Source organism: Apium graveolens, chromosome 8, assembly GCF_009905375.1.
Source record: "Apium graveolens cultivar Ventura chromosome 8, ASM990537v1, whole genome shotgun sequence".
Classification (NCBI taxonomy): Eukaryota; Viridiplantae; Streptophyta; class Magnoliopsida; order Apiales; family Apiaceae; genus Apium; species Apium graveolens.
The window spans coordinates 131,566,354-131,592,954 of NC_133654.1; the positions used below are offsets into that span (position 1 = coordinate 131,566,354).

The 26,601-nt window shown below is 33.1% G+C and overlaps 1 protein-coding gene across 8 annotated transcripts in view; it reads left to right on the forward strand.

Annotated features, from left to right (window-relative positions):
• Window positions 1-8,346: 8,346 nt before the first annotated feature.
• The window catches only part of LOC141677987 (protein ARABIDILLO 2-like), a 31,731-nt gene continuing 13,476 nt past the window's right edge, over window positions 8,347-26,601 (forward strand). For 5 of the 8 annotated variants that reach the window (XR_012557583.1, XR_012557585.1, XR_012557586.1 and 2 more), the window contains exons 1-13: window positions 8,347-8,482; window positions 9,180-9,614; window positions 9,848-9,949; window positions 10,670-11,013; window positions 14,306-15,606; window positions 15,809-15,961; window positions 16,038-16,118; window positions 16,258-16,389; window positions 17,694-17,815; window positions 19,339-19,426; window positions 20,195-20,289; window positions 22,627-22,802; window positions 23,988-24,206. Coding sequence is in view for 1 of the 8 variants with exons in the window: in XM_074484157.1 (XP_074340258.1) it covers window positions 14,602-15,606; window positions 15,809-15,961; window positions 16,038-16,118; window positions 16,258-16,389; window positions 17,694-17,815; window positions 19,339-19,426; window positions 20,195-20,289; window positions 22,331-22,349 (1,695 nt within the window). In the remaining 7 variants the exon portion in view is untranslated. Of the gene's footprint in view, window positions 8,483-9,179; window positions 9,615-9,847; window positions 9,950-10,669; window positions 11,014-14,305; window positions 15,607-15,808; window positions 15,962-16,037; window positions 16,119-16,257; window positions 16,390-17,693; window positions 17,816-19,338; window positions 19,427-20,194; window positions 20,290-22,330; window positions 22,395-22,626; window positions 22,803-23,987; window positions 24,207-26,601 lie in introns of those variants that run through there. The other 3 variants (XR_012557589.1, XM_074484157.1, XR_012557584.1) reach the window with 3 other exon arrangements.

The window sequence follows — 26,601 nt, forward strand, 5'->3', positions numbered from 1 at the left end:
AAATTCTGAAAAAACGAAATTAGAATTTGTGTGAAGAATTACAGAAATAGGCATTCACCTTTCGAGTTAAGGAATCATGTTCTGATGACTGTTAAGTTCTGATATAAGTCTAAGTTCTGATATTAAATCCTGATTCTTTACTTGACTTATTTGTGGTTAAAATCTGAAACAGTCATATTTAAAATCAGAATATGTTTGGGTGAGATATAAACAGTCAACATAATTTGGGTTAGTGGTACTCGTATATGCACAGTAATTTTTACTTGTTCTGTGTGCGCATTAACTCCTGTTTTAAGCTTCCAATGGCTATCCTTATTACTCATCAATCTAGGGAGTCAAGGGGTCATCGTTTTTACTTGGAATTATTGCCTAGTCCTCCTGTCCCTTGGTATTCCATTGGCTATTTAAACCAACACTTCATTCCAGCCAAAACATTCTTCACTTTCTCACAAACTCACCCTCTCTTCTCTTTCATATCAACAAAAATGGTTGAGTTTGGTTGGTTTTACAACTATGGCACTGAAACTGTACATGTTTTTCAAAATGGAATTCTGACTGCATATCCTATCAACAACATTTTTCATAATCTCTGGATTCAATTTCCAGAGATCATTAAAAATGACTTGTTGACTGTCCAAAGAGATCTACATCTCCGTCATCTCCGTCAGCAAGAACGGATCATCCGTCTTGCAGTGCTTTTCGTCTCCAGCAATAGGAGTTAGTCGTTAGGCTTCTTAGCTTAGGACTACAGCTGTTGATGTTAGGCATTTTAGACTAGGGCAATCTTGTAATTTTATGTATGTAATTTAAGTTTCATGAAATGTATTCACTTGATATATTAATAAAATTTTATCTTTTTGCAAGATTTTGTCTCTGTGTCGTTTCAAATTCTGATGACATTTTAAATCCTGATACTAACCATATTCTGATGCCCTTTTTAGCTCTGATTCAAATCAAGTTCTGATACTGACGTGGCAATATTTATTTACTTGGTTTATTTATGGTCATTCTCTCATTGGTCATATTTTTACAGAATATTGGTAAAGCAGTAATAATAATTTATTTAGTGGGAATAGTTTTAAAATTTAAAATAAAACTGAACGTCCTTGATTAATGGGATCACTTGGTAAGTGGAACGGTTTTTCTCCTTGAAAAACTGCATGTGATAAGTAATGATTACTGAATACCCGTGCCCATTAATTATCTTTTACTGCATGTCTGACAGGTGTCTCAAACGACTATTTTTTAACCGTGTATATGTAAAAGAGCGAAAATATTATAAATTTTTTTATTTACCTTCATATTTTATCTCTCTCTTTTTACTTTTATTCTCTCTCACATCTACTGACGATTTTTCATACAGACATTTTATCAAACACCTTACAGGCAATTTTTTTCTCTCATGTATTTCTCATGGCACCCAAGGACATAATTTTTGATGGAGCTACGTTTGTTCCTAATAACTTCTCCGCTATTCTTAGCAAGTCAGAAGCCCCATCTGAACTTCACTTCATTCAGGACTTTCTTGCTAGTTCTGATATTGGGTATGCTCTGACCGAACCTGAAGCAATCTCTGGTACTCAAGTACTGGAGTTCTGGAGAAGCGGTGTATATGATGATGGTGGTGCTCAAGGGTCCCCAAGTATTATTTGTTCATCAGGGGAGGATGAGTATATTGTGACATTATCTACGGTTCGACAAGCACTGCAGCTACCTGAGAACTGTGTTTATTCTACTGTTGAAGAGCCAGTTCTTCAAAACATGATGGCCAGTCTGGGATATGAGAAGACATTGGCAAAGCTGGGCCAGTTGAAGAGATCTTTCATAAGGAGGGAATGGAGTTTCTTCTTTGTATGCATAACCAAGGCTTTTGCAAACAAATGTTCCAATTTCGATGCAATTCCCATCTCCAGCCAACAAATCGAGTATGCTCTCATAAATTAAACTGATTTTGACTATACAAGTGATGTCTTAGGTTTTATTGGGGATAGAATGACAGAAGATAGAACTACTGTTTATTTTGCTAGATTCTGTCAGCTTATCTATAGTTTCTGTTGTGATAATAAGCCCCAATCTGCTAGTGAATTAATTTCATCATTCAGACTAGCTAAATGAGCTTTTAATGACTTATTATCTACTGATAATAAGAAGGCCGTGTTAAGACCCCTCCTAATTCCTTTATCTGTCAAACAAGCCTTAATAAACTACGATCCAGTTAAATACACAGAACTATATCCTGATGTTCAACCATCCGAACCTCATCCATCAGCACCTACCAACTCTACTCAACCACCTCAAACTTCTCAACCTTCAGATCCTACTGTGCAGCCTTCATCTTCCAAACCTAATAGGACTAAGAAAGTACCTTCGACACAACAGAAGAGAAGGAGATTCATTCTGCGAGATGAATCAGATGTTGAGGAACAGGTTTCAGTATCAGAACCTGTTGTTATAGAAGCTGAGAAGGTCTCTTCTCAGAAGGATGTTGATATTGGGAGTTCCAGGCCCCTAAAAAGGCTTAGAAAGTGTAATTATGATGATATAGCTCCTAAAGACTCCTCAAAAGCTAAAAGATTCAAATCATTGGCAAAAAGGCCTGAAAATTCTGGTAAAGGAATGGAAGCAGCAGCTAAGGAAGGGGGTCAGGAATCTCTGATTTCACAAGACCCTGTTGAAGCTTACAATTCTCCTAGTGCTGATCCAGACCTTCATGCAACTCATCAATCTCTAGTACATGCTGATAACCAGGGGCCAAGTGATGAAATTGACATCCATAACTTGGAAGTGCCTCCGATTTTGCATCTAGAAGCTCCACCAGTTCCAATCACTCCACCACCAACACCATTTCTTGATGCTGATTTTAATCCAGAATGACCTACAACACCTTCTCTGCATCTAGATACTGAAGATCAGATTTTAGGTGAGCATTAGAATATGGCTGTTGATCAGAACTTAGTTGGAGATCAGCACTTAGAGGATGATGTTGAAGCCTCCATAGCCTCTCATACTATTATTTTATCAGAGGATGCTGTTGATGCTGATTCCACAAGTTCTGATGCTGCTAATGATGAAGTTACTGGTGAAGCTGCTGCTACAAATGTAGATGCTGATGCAGTTGGTCCATCAGGACATGCACCTCAACAAACTGTTCATAAAGCTGAGATAGTTAAGAAGTTTGTTACAGGAGAAACACCAGTACCTTGGAGTGAAACTCCTAGAGGACAGGAGTGGACTAAGGAGTGGAACACAGTTACCTTTGTTCCTTCTGAAAAGATTCTTGCTGAGCATCTTGGAAAAGCTGATGAAATGTTGATCAATGATGATTTCAAGACACAGATGAGAGTTACTGCATTGAGTACAAGACACCTTCAAGGTCAACACTCAATAACTCATGACAAGGTGAATAAAATTCAAGAAAACTTGATCCAGCAAGATATGAATCTGAAACTTGAAAAGAAAAGTTTTTTCCAACCTACCTTTGACATAATTGCTTATATTGAGAAAACCCAAGGGAAGCAACAGTCTCAGATTGATGACATTTTGAAGAATCAAGATTCTCATCAAAATCAACTCAATGAGATCCAATCCTCACTGGAATTGCTTGTCTCTCTTTTATTACCTGCTGATGCCAAAAAGGGGGAGAAAGTAATTAAGTCCAAATGCAAACCCATTAAGACACTGAAGGGAAAGGATGATGAAAAAGATGATCCGGGAAACTCTGGAATGGGTGGAGGTCATGGTCAAGGTAAAGGTCTTTCATCAAGTAGAACTGGAAATACAAGTCAAAGAAGAAGTTCTGATACTGAGAGAAGAATAACTTCTGATACTGGTAAAAGGATAAGTTCTGATAAACATCTGGAACTTGATGAAGAGATTTCAAGACAGTTATTTCTGAAAGAAAATCCAGGAATGGACTTTGAGAGTCTAAAGGAAGAAGAAGCTAGACTCAAGTTAGAAAAAGTCAACTCCAAATCTGAAGCTTCTGTTGTTGAAAAGAAAATTCCTAAGGCTAAAGGCAATGTGATAAAAGAAAGGGTAAATCCTGAGGCAACCAAGGCCAAATCACAAATGCAGATAGATCCAAGGTCCAAGGGAAAAGAAAAAGTTGGTGAACCTGTAAAGGTTTATGTGCCTCCTATGGATGAAGAAATATATGTTGAAGATGCTAATATTACTCTGGTTTCAAAGAAGATTTCTCAAACAACTTCTGACATGGCTCAAGTTGTTCAGAGTCAAGATATAGTAAGTTCTGATATGACATTGAAGCAAGCAACCTCTGACATAGCTCAAGTTGGCTTGATATCAGAAGATAAGTTAAAGGAAACCTCTGACATTGCTAATGTTAAATCCTCAAAGCTACTCCTACCGGGATTCACTAAAGCTAAACAAACTCAACATTTGAAGAATGCAACAAGTGGTTTTGAAGCAAGAGTGGTTACAGGAAACGAAGCAAGAGATAAATCTGGTTTGGGTAGTGCCGATGAAAGAAGAGTGCAGAACACAGCCAATGATCCAACTTCCTTAAGTGAACCAGGTGTTGGAGCAACTCCTGAAAGATTGAATCGACTTGAATCTGTACAGATGGTTTATCATACCTTCTTGAAAGAACACATCTTGTTATATTTCATGACAGATAGAAGGGTTTACCATATAAGGGAAAATGCTACACCACTGAAGTATTTTGAGGAATTAGAACATGTTCTATTCTTACTTCAAGTGAAGAACAGATTAACAGAAAGTGCTGCAAATTATTTGAAGACTCAAATTCAGAGATAGAAGAAGCTTTATTCTGTGAAGTCTGACAGCACATACTGTCCCAAGTATAGAGATCACAAGGGTGATATTTTTGAGATGAAGCCTAACTCTACTAAGATTATAACTACCTTTCTGGGTTATAAGGATGTAGAATTCAATCTTGAGTCTGACAAGGCATATTTGATCAGACTGGATCAAGACATAAGGAAAGCTAAAATAAATGATCTCAGGGCTGCTATCTTTCAAATTGGTGAAGATACAGTTGAATTGAAGAATGCTAAAAGGAGGATGATTGATGAACTTAAATATGCTGAGAGTTGTTTGTTAAAGAATTATCTTAGAACAAGTCCTGACATCAAAGAGATCAGTAATTGAAGCCAAGTCAAGATCTACAACTACTTAAATTCTGATGTGTATACAGACTGAAGCTGTTATCGCAAGTTAAAGTTGGTAAAGCTTTAAGGACTGTAAGTTGTAGCTATCTAGTCAAATTCTCATGCATTTGTACTTAATATTTTTGACATCATCAAATATCTGTTAAACTTGTATATTATGCTAATTTACAAGTTGGGGGAGATTGTTAGATATATTTGATAATGTCATGTCTAATGTGATTTGTGTTTAGTTTTCAGATCTTACCTAAACAGGACAAATCAGTACTTAACTGAAAATCAGTACTTATACTGAACTCAGAACTTAAGTGGTCAGAACTTAAGTTATCAGGAGATATTTATCAGAAGATAATATCAGGACTTAAATGAGACTTTCAGATAAGGAAGGCGACTGATTGAAAGGAAAGAAGATTAAGACAAACGCAAGAAGAGATATGCATGAAGAAGGAATTCTATGAAGAATAGAATACTTGGAAGAAATGATATTTGATTGATATATTTTAGGAAACAGAATTATATTCCATATCAATTAGCGATTATCTTGTAACTGTGTAGTATATAAACACAGACATAGGGTTTACACTATAAGTGTTATCATCATCGAGAATAATATTCATTGTAACCCTAGCAGCTCTCGTGATATTTGTTCATTGTAACAGAGTTTATTATATTGAATAAAGTCTGTTTTCTGAAAATGAGTTCTTTAATTCGATTTGATTGTGATAAACACTGTATTCAACCCCTTCTACAGTGTGTGTAACCTAACAGTGATGATGAAGAAGATGAAGAAGATGATCCGTTATTAGATCCCCCAAGGTCATAAACAAAAGGACGTCCAAAAGCGGGCAGATTCAAAAGTGGTATCGAGATGTCAAGTTCAAATAAACAATTTCGAAAGTGCAGTTTTTGTGGGGCGAGGGAAGAAGGCCATTATAGAAGATATTGTCCCTCGAGATTACTAGGAAAAAAAGAAAAAAAATGATTGTAATTTCTTATCATGTACTTTGAAATATTAATGAATTTTAATTAAATATTTTCAATGTTGTTAATGTTAGTACTTGTTGGCATTATTAATAATCCCAAAAAAAGAAGTGACTCCAAAAAAAAATTTGAAAAAAAGTTATTTTTGAAGATTTTTTTTTTCAAAGTTGGGCAGAAAGTTTTCTGTAAAACAGAAAAAGTATTATATAAAAAGTAAATCATTTGCAAGTGTAGTGACCAATCTGCAAAATTCCGTTACCGCCGCAATGTTTCATTGCGGTACCCGCAATGAAACATTGCGGGGGTAAATAGAGTTTTGCAGGATTTTGCAGATTGGTCACTGCACAATGTCGCTGATGGCCGTGTATCTGTGTCTGTTTTTGAGTTTTTAGATAGTTTCTGCATGTATCTGTGTGTAAAGAAAAACGACTACCGCAATGAAGCATTGCGGAACCCGCAATGAAGCATTGCGGAACCCGCAATGAAACATCGCGGTGGTAGATTCATGTTTATTTGATATTCGATATAATATTTAACATTATTAATATTTTCAAATATTCAAATATTTTCATTTATTATTAAAAATATTGAATAATTAAAATATTTAAATATCAAAATATTTTCCTTTATTATTTTAATATTTATTATTAAATATTTGTATATATTAATTTCATTTTAATGTTTCAATACTTTTAAAATATTAAATATTAAATATTAAATACAATATTTAATAATATTACAGTATTTTTTAATACACGATCTTTTCAGAAATATTAAGAATAATATCTTATTAAATTAATATTTATGTAGATAAAAAGTATTAATAAATGAATTAATATAAATAAAGGGCAAAAAGGGAAATGGATTATGTGGGCCATTCCGCAATGTTTCATTGCGGAGGCCGCAATGAAACATAGCGGCAGTGGCCGATCCCAGCCATCCGTTTGTTGCTTCAACGGTCCTGATTCGTTGGTTGTAAGTGGTCCCTATCCAACTATGGTTGTGGATAGGGACTCATATATATATATATATATTCATTTTAATGGAGTTGTTAATAACAACATACCTCTCTTCTTTATACTTGCACGAAATATTGTAATACATCCTGCTTCGACAATATTTATAAACAAAGACCTGTTTTAATCGGATCCTTACTTACAAATAATTACTCCAATGTGATAATACCTATATCATTAAAACATATATTTAAAAATAATAATTATATATATAAATCGACATTATAAAAACACACACACCCATATATATATATCATATTTCACAGTTTGCTCATATAAGTTTAAACAATGTAAGTTATAGGAAGAAGAAGGAAGGCGGCTGAAGATGAAACAATGTGAAAATAGAAAACATATATACACTGGAAGATTTAAAATTCAATATACAAAATACAACTAATCAATCACAAATTTGAATTTTCAGATTTCTATAAATGTATGCAGATCATATATCAAAATTTTAAAAAGGACAATAATGAAAAAATTGATGTACTTCCATGTTAATTGAGTTTTGTATTGATATTTGATTTTGTTTAAAGTTGTCCATACCACAGATTTTGGGTCTCTGATTGATATATACATAACCGTATTGTTATTTAATATTATTTTGTTTAAATTGCTGATATCATGAAATTAGGATGTGTGATTGATATACATATATTGATCTTTGATTACAATTTTAAATATTTAAATTGTTGATACCATAAAATTAGAATCATAGATACATAAAATAATAATTGATCTTTAATTACGATTTTGAATGTTTTAATTGCTGATATCACGAAATTAGGATCTCTGATTGATAGTTACATAAGACTGCACTAAATGAAAGCGGATAAACAGGTCAGACTTGATTATTTTGTTGGTTATTTTCATCAAACGAGTCGGAGTTGATTATTTTTTCATAATTAGTTATTTACTATACTACGTTTTTCTACGTAGAAATTGCATATTTTCCGTCGCGGGCCTTAAGAATATATTGATTAGTCTATATTTTACCCCAAATGAAAATTTAAAAAGATATTATTGGGCAACAAGATAAATTTATAAACGGTTTTTCTGTAGTGTGCTAATGAGCACACACTAAGCACAGACTTCTATAAATTTAACTTATTTTAATTAACCAACACTTCTTACTTCTTAATAATGATGGAGTCTTGCATTTATAACAAATCCACCGATAAAAACACTTCGAAATTTTATAAGTTTTACCCATTTATAAATTAGCATAATGAAACCCTCTTCGTTTACCCAAATCAAACCATTGATTTGTATAAAAACAAATATCTGCGGGAGATATGATTCTCATAACTGTCATCTTGCGAGAATATTCGATTCACGGTACACTTCTGTATATATTTTTATCTTTGTTTGTGTATATATATATAGATATCTATGATTATATAAATTGGTTATTTACACACACTGCCCCCTTTTCCTACACACCCTTAAATTGATTTATATTTATAGCTGTAAAATTGAGTAGTAGTGAGTGATCCCAAATTTGGGATCTCCGAATATGCCACGTGTCGTGTTTTGATTACAACTCAAGACACATAGGCATTTGGGAATCATTTTGGGATCATTTTGGTACGGAAAGCCATTAATTGTATATGTCAGGATAATGTACTTACTGTGTGAACTATGAACCAATTTTTGAATTACATAGTTAGCTGTGTTATAGTGTGTTGGATTTGATCTGAATACGAGGGCAGTTATTTTATGCTAATATTTCTCCCCTAAGTGTTACATGGCCCTGTTTATGAAATTTTGAATGTTATTGGACAATATTTGCAAATGGCTCAATGCCGAAGCCTGAGAACTCCTGAAAGTATTACTTACTAAAATCATTTTGCTTCGGTTAGGTTACCGGAGCATAATTTAGTCATTTGTTATTGGTAATCATTTGAATGATGGAGCGAATATACTTTTGTCTCACCGTGCTTGTGGACGAAAGATTCTTCTGAATAGAAGAACATATATAACTTCGCATTTTGGCATTGTTTTGTTTGCTGATATCTGTCATGTCCTCTTACAGGTGGGCAGCAGTAGTAAATAGTAAACGCTCTGAGTTTTTACAATAAAGATTGACTGAGTTGTACTAGGGGTCCTGATAAGGAGCTTCTTGGTAGACCTCGCATCGTTGTAGTGTTGGGCTGAATGGAAAGTAGAAGAGCTTTTCAACAACCAGAAGCGATGAATATCAGCCCAAAAAGTAATTATGCAAACAACATATGTGAATTAGAAGCTTCAATGTCTCAAAAACCTGAGCAGGTGGACAATATTGAGCAGTCAGAGGTTAGCATAAGGAATGTGCTTAGTCCGAGTGAAACTGCGTTCGAGGACGAAACTAAGTATTTAAGTTCTTCCTGTGTTGAATGTTGAATTTGGAGGTGAGAATGATCATCAAACACTGAGTGCCTAAAATATGAGAAGATTACATGATGGTGGATTAGGGGAAATCTCATATGAGGTATCTTAATTTATATATACATTTGTAGAGTTGTTTTACAAACATTAGTGAATGCAGAATATACAAAAATTTAAGTACAAAAATTTAGGTATAATTGTAATAGCTTAAAGATGATCGACTACTTCTATCACCGGAAGTTTACACTCACTATATGTGCATATGTAATTATGTAGTTTAACATGTACAAGTTTTCACTTTACCCGAGACTAGTTTGTTTTGGTACATCTGTGCAGGTTGTAATAGCAGACACAAAACCTCAGAAAAAAGTTGTAGAGGTAGCAAATTTCACTTGTTTGAAGACAATTATGAGTTCAAACTTTTTGAAATGGTTCAAGGTTCTTTTCTCTCTTAAAGTTCTTAAATTCCAATATATTTTTTTATCCTTAATAAATCTATAACCTGGGACTGGAGAATTTACATGAAATTAGTATACATATATATATATATATAAATATATATATTTATTGAGACTGTTAATTTTTTTTGAAGTGTATTTGTATATATTTAGTACTGTTATAACTGTACATTGATATATATAAATATTTCTTAGTCTACCTGAATTATTGACTCCAAGTTAATTTAACCTTGCTGGCAGCTTGTATTTTTTGCTTATGCTGTACACACGTGAATTATTGCATTTCCAAAACATTAGTGGCCTTGTTTGAACTTGTATATGTTTGTAGTAATATATGTAAATACTGAAGATGAATCTGTGGCTCATATTTAAGTTATTGTTTTAGTGTCTAGAATTCCTACACTTGATCAGCCATGTTCATGTTTTTTTAATCAAAGGTGATTTGCAAATGGCTTGGCACTTAGAAACGTGAAAATCCTCTCAAGTAGGTTGTTTGAAAGTGATGATGAATAGAATGATTTTGCTTCTCTTAGGGCTACCTTAGTGTATGTGTTGTTGGCAATCTTTTGGATGATAGTGCCAATAACGTTTTTTCTCGTTGGTCTAGTTTTCCGGTGATAAGAATGCGATTCCGACAACATCTATATATCCCCTCTTTCACGCTATTTTATTTTCTAAGTTCTGTCAATGTCTCTTACAGGGGAGCAGCACTGTTATTCTCAATTTGCTTCAAAAAGAACGACCGAGTTGCACTAGGGGTTTGACATGGAGCTTAAAGGAAGACCACGCATCCTGGTAGTTTTGGGTTGTATGGATTATAAAAAATGTTTTAGGAAAGTGGTAGCTAAAATTATCAGCTCTATAAGTAAATATGCGGACACCATTATTGGATAGGAAGCTTCAATGCCTGAAAAATCTGAGCAAGTGCACAATTTATTGACTAGTAGGAGGTTTGCATAGTTGCTTAGTCCTCCGTCAAGACTACTGACTGAAATTGCATTCGAGGATGGTGTGATGGATTTTTGGCATAGACTCTCTTTAAAGGTATTCTTAATTATTGGTACCTATAAATAGATCCGAAACATTTCTAACCATTAAATTTATTTTCTGTTCACTGGTTATGGATTTTTGGCATACTCTCTTTAAAGGTATTCTTAATTATTGGTACATATAAATATATGTTTTCGAAACATTTCTAAACATTAAATTTATTGTCTGTTCACTGTGCTAAGAACATACATACTTAAATTTCCCAATGCCTAATGGATTACATTCTCTAAGACTTACTAGCATAAATTTAGCAAGATTAGTGCTCTTAGGATAAAAACAATAACCCTTAATTTCATTTGAGATTCGAGGTTGCAACATCATAACTGAAGCTCAGTTGATGGTGAAATTGAAAATCTCGAAAAGATCTCATTACTTTTGGTTAGATTCAAGGTATGCGACCAGAAACTTGACATCTCGACAAATCTAGAAGTGCTGCCTGTTGTAAAAATATGACTCGTAACTCATTAGACTATAGGCTTTTTTACAATGGACCTTGTTGTGTTCAATCGAAATTCTATTGGATTAAAATAGTCTGTTACACAGCAGTGCGAGTTGTGATCAGTTTAATTATTATAATTGATTTTGAAGTAAAACAATAAAATATTATCACTCCATGTTGCTTATATTTTTATATAAAGAACTTTTCTTAACTTGCAGTTAGAAATTGTATGTTATGCTTGTGTACTTGTTAAATTTAAGTCTTTATAAGATATGAATCAAATATGTGTTGCATGTCACTTAGGATTAAGATATTAGGATGTTAAGAATATGTTGCCGTTACTCCTACTTTATTCATGAAGACCCCAATCTCAAGCAAAATTATTAGAAAGTATCTAATTATATTGAAAGTTATAAGTCGACTTAGAAATTATGTTGGGTTTTTTGATAGATGAGCCAATTTTTAGCATGTAGAAGGAATCCATTTACATTCCATGATCTAAAATAGAGTTCATATGAACATCATATAATCCCCGTCTTCAAGATATTTATATTAAAAATTTTGTAAAGTTCAGAGGATCTTTTTAGATAAATACGAACCAAACAGGTACATAGAATGAGTTTGTTCTATTATACTTTTTATTATTGCATCACTTACATTTGTTTACCGAAAATTTTTTTATTAGTTAAATTATGTATTATCCCCCAACTTATAATAATAAGGATAATATTTAAGTTACATTTTTGGAGCAAAAGTAAGCTTTGGTGGATGCAAAGAATACAATATTCTCACAGAATCCACTTTATATTATTTTTAAGCAATTATTTAGAATTCCCTTTATTATATTAGTCGCATTTGGTAAATAAGGCATCTTTCATTTATTACACTAATTATATGTTGTACCCAACATAGAATAAGAATAATAATTATTTAATCACTTTTGGAATATAATTTAACAATTATATAAATTTTTTAGTTTGACCGAGTGCACAAGAATTGTTACGTTTTACACTAGAACTTATCACATGCACTTAAAAACGTTAATTAAAAAAGTACTTTTCAAAATTATTCTAATCAGAAAAAGTAGCATTGAACACCCCCTCCCTCTCTCTCTCTCTATATATATATATATATCTATACACACACACACATATATATATATATATACATATATATATAGCAATCCGTGTCACATGCGAAACATATCTCGCTTTGTCAAAGTATCAATTAAATATACATAATCTATATTAGAATAAGTAATAGATGAAATGTATGGTGTATGAACATTTATCGTTTGTACCCGATGTGTTGCCTTTAGTTGTCTAATGATAAGAAACTATATTTGTCTCTCGATCATTCTTTCTTTTAAAGCATTCACATGGTATTAAGAGCCTAACGACCACCAGACAAAACACACCACCATTCTTTCAGCTTAACACCATTGCTTCGAGAATAATTTAAAGAAAGCAGAAGTCCTATTGAACACCACCTATTAAAAACCTCTGGCAACCTGTTGTGCTAATTTTTCCACAATTTTCAGCAGTGTTTAGTCAGGTTTTTGGTATGGTTTGAAGCTTCTCCTGATCCTGTATACTATACTTCATATTATTGGCAATCCAGTGGTTAGATCTTATTAGATCAGGAGTAGTTTGATTTTATGATTTAACTTTGTTCTAAAATTTGGTCTTGTTTTGGAATTTCATTCCCCAATTGTACTTTAGTAATTTTTTAGGACTTCCTTTGTGTAAATGTCTTTTCCAGTTGACGTTGAAATTGATTTACTGGTCTCTTAATCTTATAATAGCGTGGTTGTTAAAATTGATTGTTATAATAGTGTGTTTGAATGTCTTGGTGATTTTATAAAATGGAGGATTTTGGGGTTCCCAAGTGTTGTTCCCTTCTCTTTTTCTGGAGACCTTATATTCTCCTCAGTGTATGACACGATTGTCCACTCATCATGTTTGCCGAACAACATATGATGTTATTGGAGGCTCTGTTTTCCGTATATTATATCAAATAATTATAAGGCTGCAAGGCGAGTAATAAAGGGTCTTGCCTTCACATGTCTTGTTCATTTCCTTAGATTTACAACTCCTACAACCTTTTAGGCGAGATTGTGACAACAAATAGTAGTTTTCCGTTACTCCTTTTCCAATCTTCTCTGTGAATGCTAGGAATCATCCACCTTGAGCTCCTCATGTAAAGAAGTACAGTAATCGATAACTTGTTAATGGTTTAACATCAATCTCATATGGTCATACTCTTGGATATCACACCTGAATTTCATCAGATGATCAGACTGTTTCCCAGATTTACATCTCCTCCGTTTTAATCTTAATTCACTATAATGCTTTGAGTTTAGTAATTTTCTTCACATTTTGGGCATGAAATTTATATCATTGGAAACATATGTTTGTATTGGTAAATCAAAATGTCTGTTGTTGATGTTATTGCAAGTATAGGGAATTTGAATTTCATTGGATATTGTTATTGGGTTGGAATGTCTCTTGCTAGGTTTATATATGGGAGCAGATTAGAAGTGGCAGTTTCTGGTATATTTTTTGTAAAGCATTTTGATGATTGTTAGACCATTGTTGCTGAAACTTGAAATTGGTCTGCTTGATTATTGGTCTGTGTATGTATGGTGATAATGTGAGAGCTAGAGTGTAGAGGTCTCTTCTATATCTGGTTTGATATTTTATATTGTTTACAGTATGTTGAAAGACACCTTTTGATCTGGATTCTTTGGTCTTTGAGTTCTAGATTGTTACATATTTTTTCTGGCCAGATCATTGTCTTAATGATTGGTGTATTTGTGAAAGTATTTAGACCCTGTGTTGCTTACAGGTGAAAGATGGACAGGAGAGTTTGTAGCAGTGTGGCAAGGAGGGGAAATTTGATTCATAAGGGTTTAGTTGATTGGACAACGTTGCCCGATGAATTGGTAATTCAGATCTTTTCTTATCTGAGCAATCGAGATCGAGCAAAATTGTCATCCACTTGTCGAAGTTGGCGCTTTTTAGGGAGTTCCTCTGATTTGTGGAAATCACTGGATCTTCGTATGTATGATTGTGATGCCAGGACCGTGAATCTGCTTGCTTCTCGTTGTAGTAATCTTAGGAAGCTTCGATTCCGCAGGGTTAATGTTGCTAATGCATTATCAAGTCTCAAAGCTTCGAATTTGCATGAAATTAGTGGTGATCTCTGCATGTTTATCAATAGCGAAACCCGGTGCTCGATTGCAGTTCATCATAAAGAACTTGAGATCCTTCAACTGGGACCAGAACCCTGTGAAAGGATTCGTGGCGTGGACTTGCAAAAAATTGCTCCATTTTTTGGTAAGCTACACAAACTCTCTTTCTGGAATTAAAGTAGTGGATGGAGTTGCATTTGATGCGCTGGCTAGGTGCTGTCAGAACCTCAGTGACATAAGTCTCCTCGACTGTGTGAATGTCGATTTGAAGTCCTTAGAGAAAATTGAATCAGTCCGCTTCTTATCAGTTGCTGGAACATTGAGTCTAGAGTTGCATTCAGTGTCAGAGCACTGGAGTAAACTGCCAAACTTAGAATGTTTGGACATTTCCCAAACTGATTTCGATGCTGATGCTGTGTTGAAACTGCTTTCTTCGTCTCAAAGTTTGAAAGTAGTGTGCGCTTTCGACTTCCCAGATTTTCAGGAAGATGGTCGCTTTGTTGCCTATAGAAGTAACAAAGATAAACTGCTTATAACCCCTTCCACCGACATTTTTACATCTGTAGCTTCTCTATTTTGTAATGCAACAGTGAATGAGAGATATGTATCCTCTAACTGGAGGACTTCCAATAACAAAGACCAGGACCTGAATGAAGTTATGAATTGGTTGGAATGGATACTCTCTCTTTCGCTTGTGCGTATCGCAAAAAGAAACGCACCAGATTTCAATAATTTTTGGCTCGATCAAGGTGTTGCATTATCAGTCTGTTTAGCAGAAAGCTTGCAAGAGGATGTTCAAGAACACGCTGCTATGGCCCTTGGAAATTTTGTATTTAATGATGAAAGGAGTATATATAGCGTTCGGTGTGCAGCCGTAATTCGAGAAGGCGGCATTTTAAAACTTCTGCACCTTTCTAAATCCTGGAGGGAGGTGCTTCAGTCGGTAGCTGTAAAGGTAACTTGGATTGTTCTTTTGTTTTAATATCTTACATAATCTATCTGAGATGTTAAATCTATGTCTTTAATCAATTTTTGAGATTGGTTATGATATTCTGCTAGTGACACTGTTATGTTTATATCAACAGATTCTTTCTTTCTAGTATTAATATCTATCTGATATATATATATGTGTTAATTTATTATATTGTGCTTTGCAGGCATTATCAAACCTGTCTGTGAATTATGAGGCTGCGGATGCTATAGCAGAGTGTGGAATCAGTATTGTTATCAATTTAACAAGATCTACTTTCAAATCAATTGCTGAAGACGCTGCAACTGTACTGTGGAATGTTTCTGCTGAAGAACACACGGTTGCTTACATGCTGTTTCCATAACAAAGTACTCTGAACTTCTGATTATTGTGAACTAATATTTCCTCTATTTCAGGATGCTATTGCTGAAGCTGGTGGGCTGCAAGCATTAATCGATCTAATCTTCAAATGGCCTATTGCCGGTGATGCAATACTTGTATGTAGTTTTTCATTTTGCATTGTAGCTTACATTATGTTCATTTATGCCTCAAGTCAGGCACTATAAACTTTTAAATATGTTTAACTGTATATGGCTGCAATAAGTAAATTTTTTCGTATTAAATTTCTTGTTGCAGGAGTGTGCTGTTGCTGCATTAGCAAATATGGCTGTCAATTACAAGTATTGCATGTTGGCAATAGAGTTAGGCGGCCTTAATGCTTTAGTGAGCATTGTTCAAAGATGCAAGTACGAGGGAGCATTAGAGCAGGTAAAACTTGCAGCTAAGTGACGTTTTTTATTCATAATTAGTTGAGATGAACTTGTTGGATTGCAACTAGGTTCATTCTAATGTAGACCAAAATTCTTCACCTTGATATCTGCGAAAGTATGTATACCTTAACAAGGACTAATGGTCATTGCCTATTGCATTTGACTTCTATGTTTGAATGTTAAAGTAACCAGTTCTCCTTAAACTCTAGGTGTTAGGTGGAGGGTTTAACCGAATTTTATATTATATTCTAACAGTACAGGTGTTTGAGAAATGAAAATTTTGTGTTCTTATAACATTGTTTATGGTGGAGATATGCATAGAAGTTCAACAGTTAGAGTTCTTGGTTGAAATTACATCATGTCAAGCCTGAGGGTTTGTAAAATGTTGGCTAATAGCTTTATTTTCCTGTAGTAGCTAACATGATAGCTTTTTAAGACTGAATGATTATCAACAGTGTAGTGTTATAGTCTTTAAAATTCAACATTATCTAGATTTTGGAAGCTTTTCAACGTTTCTTTTTTGAATGTTTAGTATTTTTCTTCAAATTTAAGGGCTGTTTTCTTAAGTTGTGAAATGTTTGAGGGTCTGAAGTGTAAAATATACAAACCTTGGTGTTACAAACTGTAACTTTCCCCATGAGCAGTAATCGTGCAGTAAATAGTGACCTTCAATGAAGAATAAATTATTTTTGTATACTAAATAGAACAAAAGATTTGTGACTAAGCAACATGACACGTACAGATCAAACCTTTACTCCAGTTGGATGCTGATTCTGTGACGAATTGAATTGATGATATTGAAATTAGGTAGAATAAAATATTTAGCGGAATTTTAGTTCTTGATACTCTGATTTAGAAAAAAATGGGCAGGGATGAAAGACTCTAAAACACTAAGACCTCGAATTTATTTCATCATAAATCATCATTGTGCAGTGCAAAAAAGATACAAGTAATTTTGCTTATACAGAAATCCTACAACTTGGAAGCTTTAGCAATATCCTCATGAGAAGGAAACTACTTGTAATAGACAGATACATATCAATAACATAAATAATGTGCAATTCCTTGCCTGACTTTATTACGTCTATGATGCACAACTCAAAATAATCAATTGCGAATAATTTTATCCACAAGTACTAAAGTGAAAAAATAAATTTACTATAGTTCTAATTTACTATAATAAGTACTATAGTTTTTCAAAAAAAAAGAGTACTATAGTTCTAATTGATATAAAAGTGTTGATCTTCTCTTCGCTTCAATGCCAGTGTACATCTAAATTTTCCATGCTTTTTTATCTGTCAGGTTGCTCGTGCATTAGGCAATATAGCTGCCCACGACAATATCAGCAATGCTGCTCCAGCACAAGAGGTTTCAGCTCTGGAAGTGCTCATGCAACTTACTCGTTCCCTCTATGATGGAGTCAGGTGGAAAAACCTTATTTTGAAGCTTTAGAACTCATATTGCTCCAGGATATAGTTAGAAAGTTTCATCCCGTCATGTGGATGGATGAAACCTGTCTAAACTAATTATAGAAAATATTTAGCTTACACTTGTCAGTCATCCAGAGTGTACAGAATCAAACTAATTGATTGATTAACCGGCAGAGATCTAGTTCTGTGGCTTGAGTCTATTGTTTCCGTTAAAGGCGTGGGGCCATTATAAACTATGGCATTCGTTAATTCCTCGATGAAAGTTATTCATTTCATTAGTGAAAGAGTGGTCATGCATATTGTTCCCTCATGAATCTAACAAATATTTCTAACTGTGTCGTGTTGAATTTTAAATCCAAAAAATATTTCGCCAGGTGCATAGATTCGAACAAATTTGGTAATCTTATGTTTGCTCAGTTCCGTATAATTTTGTCATCTAAACATAGGTCCTGGAAATCTATTGCTTGTTATTTACATAAATTTGATGTGGAAAACTGATTTTCTTTGCAGTTGACAAGCAAACCTGTCAATTGAAAAAGGAAAGTTATGAACTTATCAGTTCATCAAAAACAATTAGCTATAAGTACATAACTTCAACGGTGTAACTTTTATCATCTTAAGGAAATTACTAGGGCCATATCCCACAATTGAATTCTCTTGTAAGCACTAAAATAGAAGTTTTTCTCCCTTTCAATGGGAAGATAATCAGTTTTATATTGGTATAATTGTACCGGAAGTCTGAAACTATATATTTGGAGCTACTTTTTTTATGGTTGTGAAGGAAATATTTTGTTGCAGTTTTTGTGGTGTGTTGCCTTGTTGGTTAAGTTTTTCACAAGTTTTAGTATTTTAGTTCATGAGTGAATAATATTCATGTAGCTATACTTCTGAGTATTATTACCATATCTTCCTTCATAATTATTATAATTTTTTTTAAGATAAATAAAACTCACGACTCTCTTGATAAAAATGTGCGAAGGCATCCAACTTTGTAAGATAATTCGAATTAAGGTAATCTTATTTGTAGATGTGAGTTTCAAAAGGTTAATGACGTGTGTCTTTCTGTTTGTACGTTACAAAGCATAACTTCTTCCCGTCATTTTTTATGTTAACGTAGCAGGTACTGGTATGAACGAATATCACTTTGGCTGACACGTCAGCCAACACCATGTCCCCCGGTGCTGTAGCAACAATGAGAATTATAGATCTGTGTGCTTGAGTTACATATTATTCTTTAAGGAAACTCATAAAACTTTAGGGAGTGGAATAAATAATTGCATGCACAAAACTAAATATTAAATTTGAACATTATTTTTGTAGTCTCTTCTCATTTTCTGATTGTAACGAAGGAATGAAAAGTGGTAAACAACAAAGAAATTTAATAACGCTATCGATTTGTTTATCGTCTAATTTATAATGCATTCTTTCTTTTTTTTCCTTTTTTCTCTGGTTAGTGACGTCCTACAATTTCCACAGTGTTTTGCGGGCTTTGTCTAAATTAATTTTTTCCTCAACAGAGAAGCAGTTGCTGATGGATTGATGAATTTGAGTGTTTATCATAGAAAAGGGGCAGCAGTTGCAGCAGCAGGTGGCGTTGAAGCGCTGGTAAGATTCATGATCCCTTACACCTTCTTAATTGGATATCACTCTACTCCATTATAATGTTCATAACTTATCATTGAAAATTATCATGAATGTTTAAACAATACATTGGCCCGACATGACACAGGGTCATGTTCAGTCTGAGTGTCGTAGTATCATGCTTTTTAAATCTATATTACACAGAATTATTTCATGATTCTCTTAGATACTTGGAGACCATTCTATATATCAGAAGATGATGCTATGAGCCATATGTTGTTGGGAAAGGAGACAAAACATAGTGCCGAGCATAATCTCTACTTAAATTATAAATGAATCTTAATTGTTCAAGTTACTAAAATAAGGAAGATAAAAATAAATCTGAATAAAGAAGATACAAACTAAGATTTACCCGCTGTGTCTCAGAAATCAGATGCTCCTTATGTACATATGAGAAGGAATGTTGAAATGTATAAATGGCATGGCTAAGCATTTTTTTTGTAATTTTCGTAATTGATAATCTGTAACGTAATCAGACCCTGCAGTAGGGAAGCCTATACACTAGTATGAAACAAAACAAGAATTGGTTTTAATCAAATCAGTTATTCATGTAATCACCTCTTATCACAATCCAAGGTTACAATATTATAGTGCAACTTTTCAAATAAAAGGAGACACTAACTTATGCTGCATATAGCTTTGTGGAAATAAGTTCATTATTGATTTTGTCAAAAGAATGATGATAAATCGTGTTCCAATGTCTTTGTTCTTATCAAGTGTGTGAATTTATAGGTTTCCCTTGCAAATTCATGGTCAGATGCATCTCAAAGTCTAAAGGAGAAAGCAGCTTTTATGCTTTGGGGATTATCTGTATCAAAAACCAATAGGTACATGCAAAAAACTAGTTATGTGATCGTCATGATGTAATTATAGTATTTTTACCCTTCTACCTTTTCTTTTTTTTCATCACCAAATTGGATGCTTTTAGAAGTCCCTCTTACTCTTTTTACTACATGCATCATCCTGTCCTCTTTGTATTTTAGATTAGTGGACTTACTACATAAGCATGTATTTTAGTGAGACATTTGAAAATATTTTTCCTATAATGTCCAGCTTCAACGCAATATTTATGCTGGAAAAATCATGCATGTCAGGTAATCATTAATGTGTAATAATTCCATTCGACAAGGATTGTTTCTTGAGCTAAAAGAAGATCACATGATCTTCTAAATTGAGAAATAAATCTGTAGAAATAAAAGCTGTACTCTAGCTTTTCATTCCAGATGTGTTCTGAAGTAAATTTCTTCCAATATCATTTCTCCCTTGGTTTTTACTATAGCAACAATCAAATGTAACTATGAAATACAACGTCGCTTTTGTTACATTTTTACATGAAAGACAATTTTTGTGACATTTTTATTGTTTTAGTGGCAAAGACAAACTATGAAGTGCCAAGTACAAACTTTTATCAATTTAATTATTACGACTTTCAAGTTTCAACTAAAGAATTTTTAAGAGATAAATATTCCCTATCGAAATTTTACTTTATTTTTTGTTAATGGCCATTTAGTAAATTCAAAAACTGGTATACATTAGCGTCACTAGTAAATTGTTCAAAATGCTCATATGTAATCCCTGTTTGGCTTTTAGTATATTAGGTAAACAAAATATAGGGCTGAGTTCTATGGAGTCCACCTTTTTATCGGAGTCCTCGGAGTCCATCTACGTTCTGCAAATAAAATATATTGTAAAACGTGTTATTTTGCAAAACATGTTACACAAATAGCATAACTTCAACAAAATCATACAAATCTCATATATTTACGGTACAATATGTATGTTCTGCAATATGTTCTGCAACATGAACATTTATGTTCTGCAAACTAAACATGTTTTGTAGAATATATATTTTTGCAATGTTCTGCTTGTAAAATGTATGCAATCTACAAGATTTTTGATAGAATAGTGATGTTTGTCGAAAAATAATATGTTTTGCAATATTTTAAGCTATATTTTACTTGCAGAACATAATTGGACTCCGAGGACTCCAATTAAAGGTGGACTCCATAGAACTTTACTCACAAAATATAACCATCAATTCAAAGTTTACATATATATATATATGTCAATAAAGGCGTGAAAGATATGCCCCATATTCATACGCATAGCATTATATAAGAATACAATGTGTACCTTCAGATTATAATAATTTGTAATTATTTTAAATAAAGTATTTTCCTGTTTGGCCAACAACATATAAGTAACTTATTGACTTACCCGTAAGTACTTATGGAGGAGTGTTTGTGTACCTAACTTATAAGTTGGATTTTCAACTTATAAGTTGATAAGTTGAATGTTAGTAACGACGTACTTTTTTCTCAACTTATTTTGATTTTTTGCCTTTTTATTAATTTTAATTTTAAAAAATATATTTTTAAATATTAATCTAATCTAAAATTCATGAAATAATATGATTATATTTAAAACTATTTATTTTTATTTATTTAAATAAAAAAAATCTTACTTATAAGTGAAATTATCCAAACACTTATGTAACTTATAAGTATTTATCTACTTATCACTTATAAATTAGTTATTCATTTTAAGTCATGAGTTACTTATTTTAAGATTTCCCAAACGAGCACTTAAAGATACTTGGATTGACATCTATAATTACTGTTTTTGCAATATTCCTAGGAACAATTAATTATTAGAATTTCTTGCAACCACAGAGTAACATACATTTTAATATTTGAAATTTAGTTAGAGGTATTGAGATAAGAACTCTGATGGTTCGGCTGGTAGACATGTGCCAGTTTTCTAGATTATAGATAACAGAAACATACTTAACCTCGTATTCTTTTCATTATCTTATTTTTTGTATAATAATTTTTTTGACATAGTGATACAATCATGAATATTTTTTAGCATTGCTATTGGACGGTAAGAAGGGATTGCGTTGCTTGTAGCACTAGTGCAGCCTGGCGCTGAAGTAAGTTCCTGCAGTTGATATTACAATTTCATAGGGATTACTGATAGAGTCTTATTACTCGTACTTGGCTAAATCTAGCTACCATCTTTATAGAATCATAATGTATAAATTGCTATATCTTTGGTTTTATCATTAGTTTTTTACATGGATTCTTCATTTGTGCTTCTGATTCTGACATAACTGATACTCTTTTAGATCTGTTAATTATGAAATATTATTTATGTTCTCTCAGGACATCGAGAAGCCTATTGCTGGAGCTCTGCATAATCTTGTTTACTATCCCAGCAATGTTCTCCGGATATTGGAAGACGGCGGAATACCGGCTTTGTTTTACCTTTGTTCTTTAGCCATATCAAGATCGGTGCGATTTATGTCTGCATTGGCGCTTTCTTATATGTTTGACGAGAGGTATTTATTATCTAACGTAATGCTGAAACTCTCTTGTAGTATAGGATTCATTCATATGTTTATGGCATTTTATAACTCTGTTGTCTGCTTTCTGGAGATATTCACCATTTTGAGTTACAATAATTAGGCATATTTTAGTTTATGCAATTTACAATCGTAGGTTTACTTTCAATCCTAAAAAAACGAATCCTTTCTACTAATTTTTTACTGAGCATATAATGTGTTTATGAACTTAGCTGAGGCCAATACAAACTCTTTTTATGCCCTTCGTGCTATAAATAAATCTTAGTTGTGTGAATATTTTTTCAAATTTGTGATGAACAATATAGCTGGTGAGACTTGAGAGACTTTGAGAGTATATAGAAATCTGATTGGAAGTTCAGGTGCCTTGGTGGTACATTATTACTGGAGCAATTCAACAAAGACGAGTACTATTTTAAGTCTTTGTTATGCATCAATTGTCTGAACATGTCATCCAGCCAAAGGTGCACAGTTACTAAGAGATGGTAGATATACTTAAAAGCTGGGTGAAATTTTTTGTATGTTTTGACTTTTGATGCATTTTCAGTATGAAGTCGACACTGTTTGTATCAAATGTCCATAAAAACAAAGTTACAGTTAAATGTGTAATCTATTTTGTAATTTGTTACATGTTTTTTACGTGATATATTATATTTAATTTTGTTGGTGGTTGCATTGCGATCTAGACCTATAAATACATATTCACTCAAAGTGGAATTCTGTATGATGGACATGTAACATGTTCTACATCACGGTATTAATCTCCTGCATCACTGTATTAGTTTTCCATCCCATAATTTTTTTTTTTGAAATTATGGCCTTGCGAATGTTATTTCGTTACCAATATAATTTCATAAAAAATTTGTTTGCAACAGTTGAACTATGTTCTTTTTGTGCTGTCAGTTATATATATTTGTTTTATATATTCATTTTATAATGTTAGATAACCTATTCATTCTTGCTCAAAAACCAATAGTAGAATATTATATTTAAACTGAAAAAAAGAAAAACTTTTATTAGTCTTGAGGAGCTACCTTTAGCGATATTTGGCATTACGATAAACCTAGTCCAGTGAAAAGGTCATTATTCTAGTCCCACTTACCAGTGGTATTGTCTTCCATTTGGATAGCATCACATGTGAACAAATTTTCATGTTTAATGCAGAATGGATGAATTTGTTTTGGCCATGGATTTTCCAGAACGTGATTTAAATTGTAAAAATATAGATAGTTTGAGAAAATTGGCCATGGAATTCATTTATGACTCCATCAGTGTATTTTATAACCCACAAGCATTTTCTGCTGCGGCTACATCTTCATCTCGTTCATCATTGATTGAACTGGCAGATATGACTCGTGTTCCAGAAGCAGGCTTAAGATACAGGTCAAATCTCTCTCTCTCTCTCTCTCTATCTCTCTCTCTCTATATATATATATATCTTACTCGCTCATGCCTCCAATACGTGTGAAGTACAATGAAGTTACCTTTTTTCTTTAGCACGCCTACTGCGTCTGTAAAAGATGATTTAATTTATCTAATACATTTTCAAAACTATTAATGTTCATCTTGATTGAAGTGTTGATTGGGCTGTTAGTACGCCATATTTTAGCTTACTTGTATAGTAGCTTATTGAACTTGGTTTTAATTTTTAAATGAAAAGAATTTATTATACAATATTGTACCAATGACCACCTCTTATCCAAGGTTAGCCGGAAAGATAATGGATATTTTGATGTAAATTTTGTGTTCAACTGATGGACAATTTGCTCCCCTAAAAGGGAGGAATATGCTAAACCAGTTTTAAACTTTTACAATATATGAGATGAATTGTTTGGTTCCTTTCCTGCAGTAGATTTTCTTGATTTTATTTGTCGAAGTATAACTTTTTGTTTTTTCTTTTGCGTGTGATTAAATTATGTGGAAGAGTCCCAAAGTTGTAATACAGGTCTATCTATCTTGTTTTGCTGAAATAGAAAAAAAATCATAGTTTATCTAATTAATTAATCAACTAACTAAAATACAATTGTATCAATATAACTTCCATGTATTCAGAGCTCGGTTAAATGATAATTTCAGTTCAAAATTTAAATCCAGCCTTCATTACTATTAGGCAAAAAGAACTTTGTGAAATATTAATATGTTTGAAATTCACCGAATAGTCTAATTTAGAATTTTGAAAAAATGATGACATGTTCTTTCTTGCGGCCTTTTCATCCACTCCTTTAAAGAATTAGCAAATACTTTAGCAATTCTTTTTCTTCCACCATTTTGAGTTGCTCATGATTGAAATCATATTTACCCCCAAGATCCGGACACATATCTGATTATCTGGCACAGGGTATCCAGTTTTCTAGAAAGTAGATTTAACGAGGAGAATAATTGTCTTCCGATTCCATCTTTTCTCAAATCTTCGGTTGAAAATTGATTGTTCAATATGCTACGCAACACACAATCTTCACCCCTCCAAACCCCTTCTAAACGAGTCTAGACTTCACTTTAAAAAATTTGAACCTCTTTGCCATACAATACATGATATTTGTGATAACTTTGGACGTCTTGTAAAGTGAGCTTATTACTTCCTTGCTATATATAGCTGTCTTCAATGTGATACTGAGTTTATTGGCCATCATTGTCCAATATCTTGTGCTATTATTTTTCTGTAAGTCGCTCTTTCATGATACATTGAATAGTGATACTTATTTCAAAATAATAGATCTCGTACGATTGTCATATTAAGCCGATTGATTATGCGACCCAGAAATGCATCATAGAATATTGCAATACTCCCTCAGTCCCGCCCGTCTGTTAAGATTCTGGTTGGCCATGGAGGTTAGGGGGTGGCAAAATCAAAGACGACCCAAAACCCAATACGAACCCAAACCGCAAATGTACGAATTAGGGTCGTGTTTTTGACTTTCGGGTCGGATTCAGGTTGGATAAAAATTAACCCAAAAAAATTGAGACATTTTTGGGTTGACCTGAAATACCTGAACCCGACCTGTTTACTAAAAAAATAATATATATGTTTTATAAGTTATTTGTGACACTGTGTTTTGTCACATTTTTATTTTCTATGTTAGTTTGGCATAACATTTTATTTTTGTAATTTTGCAAATTAAAACCTTTTAATTTTATTTTTCATTAGTTATTCTAAATTTCGGGTTATTTCGAGTCAAACATGTCAGTTTCGGGTAACTCGGGTACCTACCACTACCAGGTCGGGTTCGTGTCACAATTTTTGAACCCGTTGACTAAAAAAAATTCAGGTACATCCAACCCGACTCGAACCTGACCAAAAACCCGGAATTGCCGCCATTGCCGCCACTAATGGAGGGTAAGAAAAAATGTAAAGTAATGATGAAAAATAAGAAAAGTTAGTAAAGTCATGAGACCAATCAATGTTTTATGGATAAAATGAGTGTAGTGGAGGAAAGTAGTGGATGTAATTGATTTTACATAATAAAATTTTCTACTTTTAGAAATGTTGAAATGTAGGGAATTGAGAGAACATCCAAAAAAAGGAAAGTGTAACGAAATGGTTGGGACAAATGGAGTATTATTTATTTAGTCTGTAGATTGTAATTTCTTTTTTACCTTCGTGTATATCTTTCATACAATGAACAGTCTACAAGAGATATAATACATATCTTTAATACAATTAACGTACAGTCTACAAGAGATATATTAATGTGTATATCTCACCAAACCAAAGTGGAAGAAAGAAAGGAAGAGATTACAGAGACATCTCCAATCTAGAAACAAAGAATTTAGGATCAAA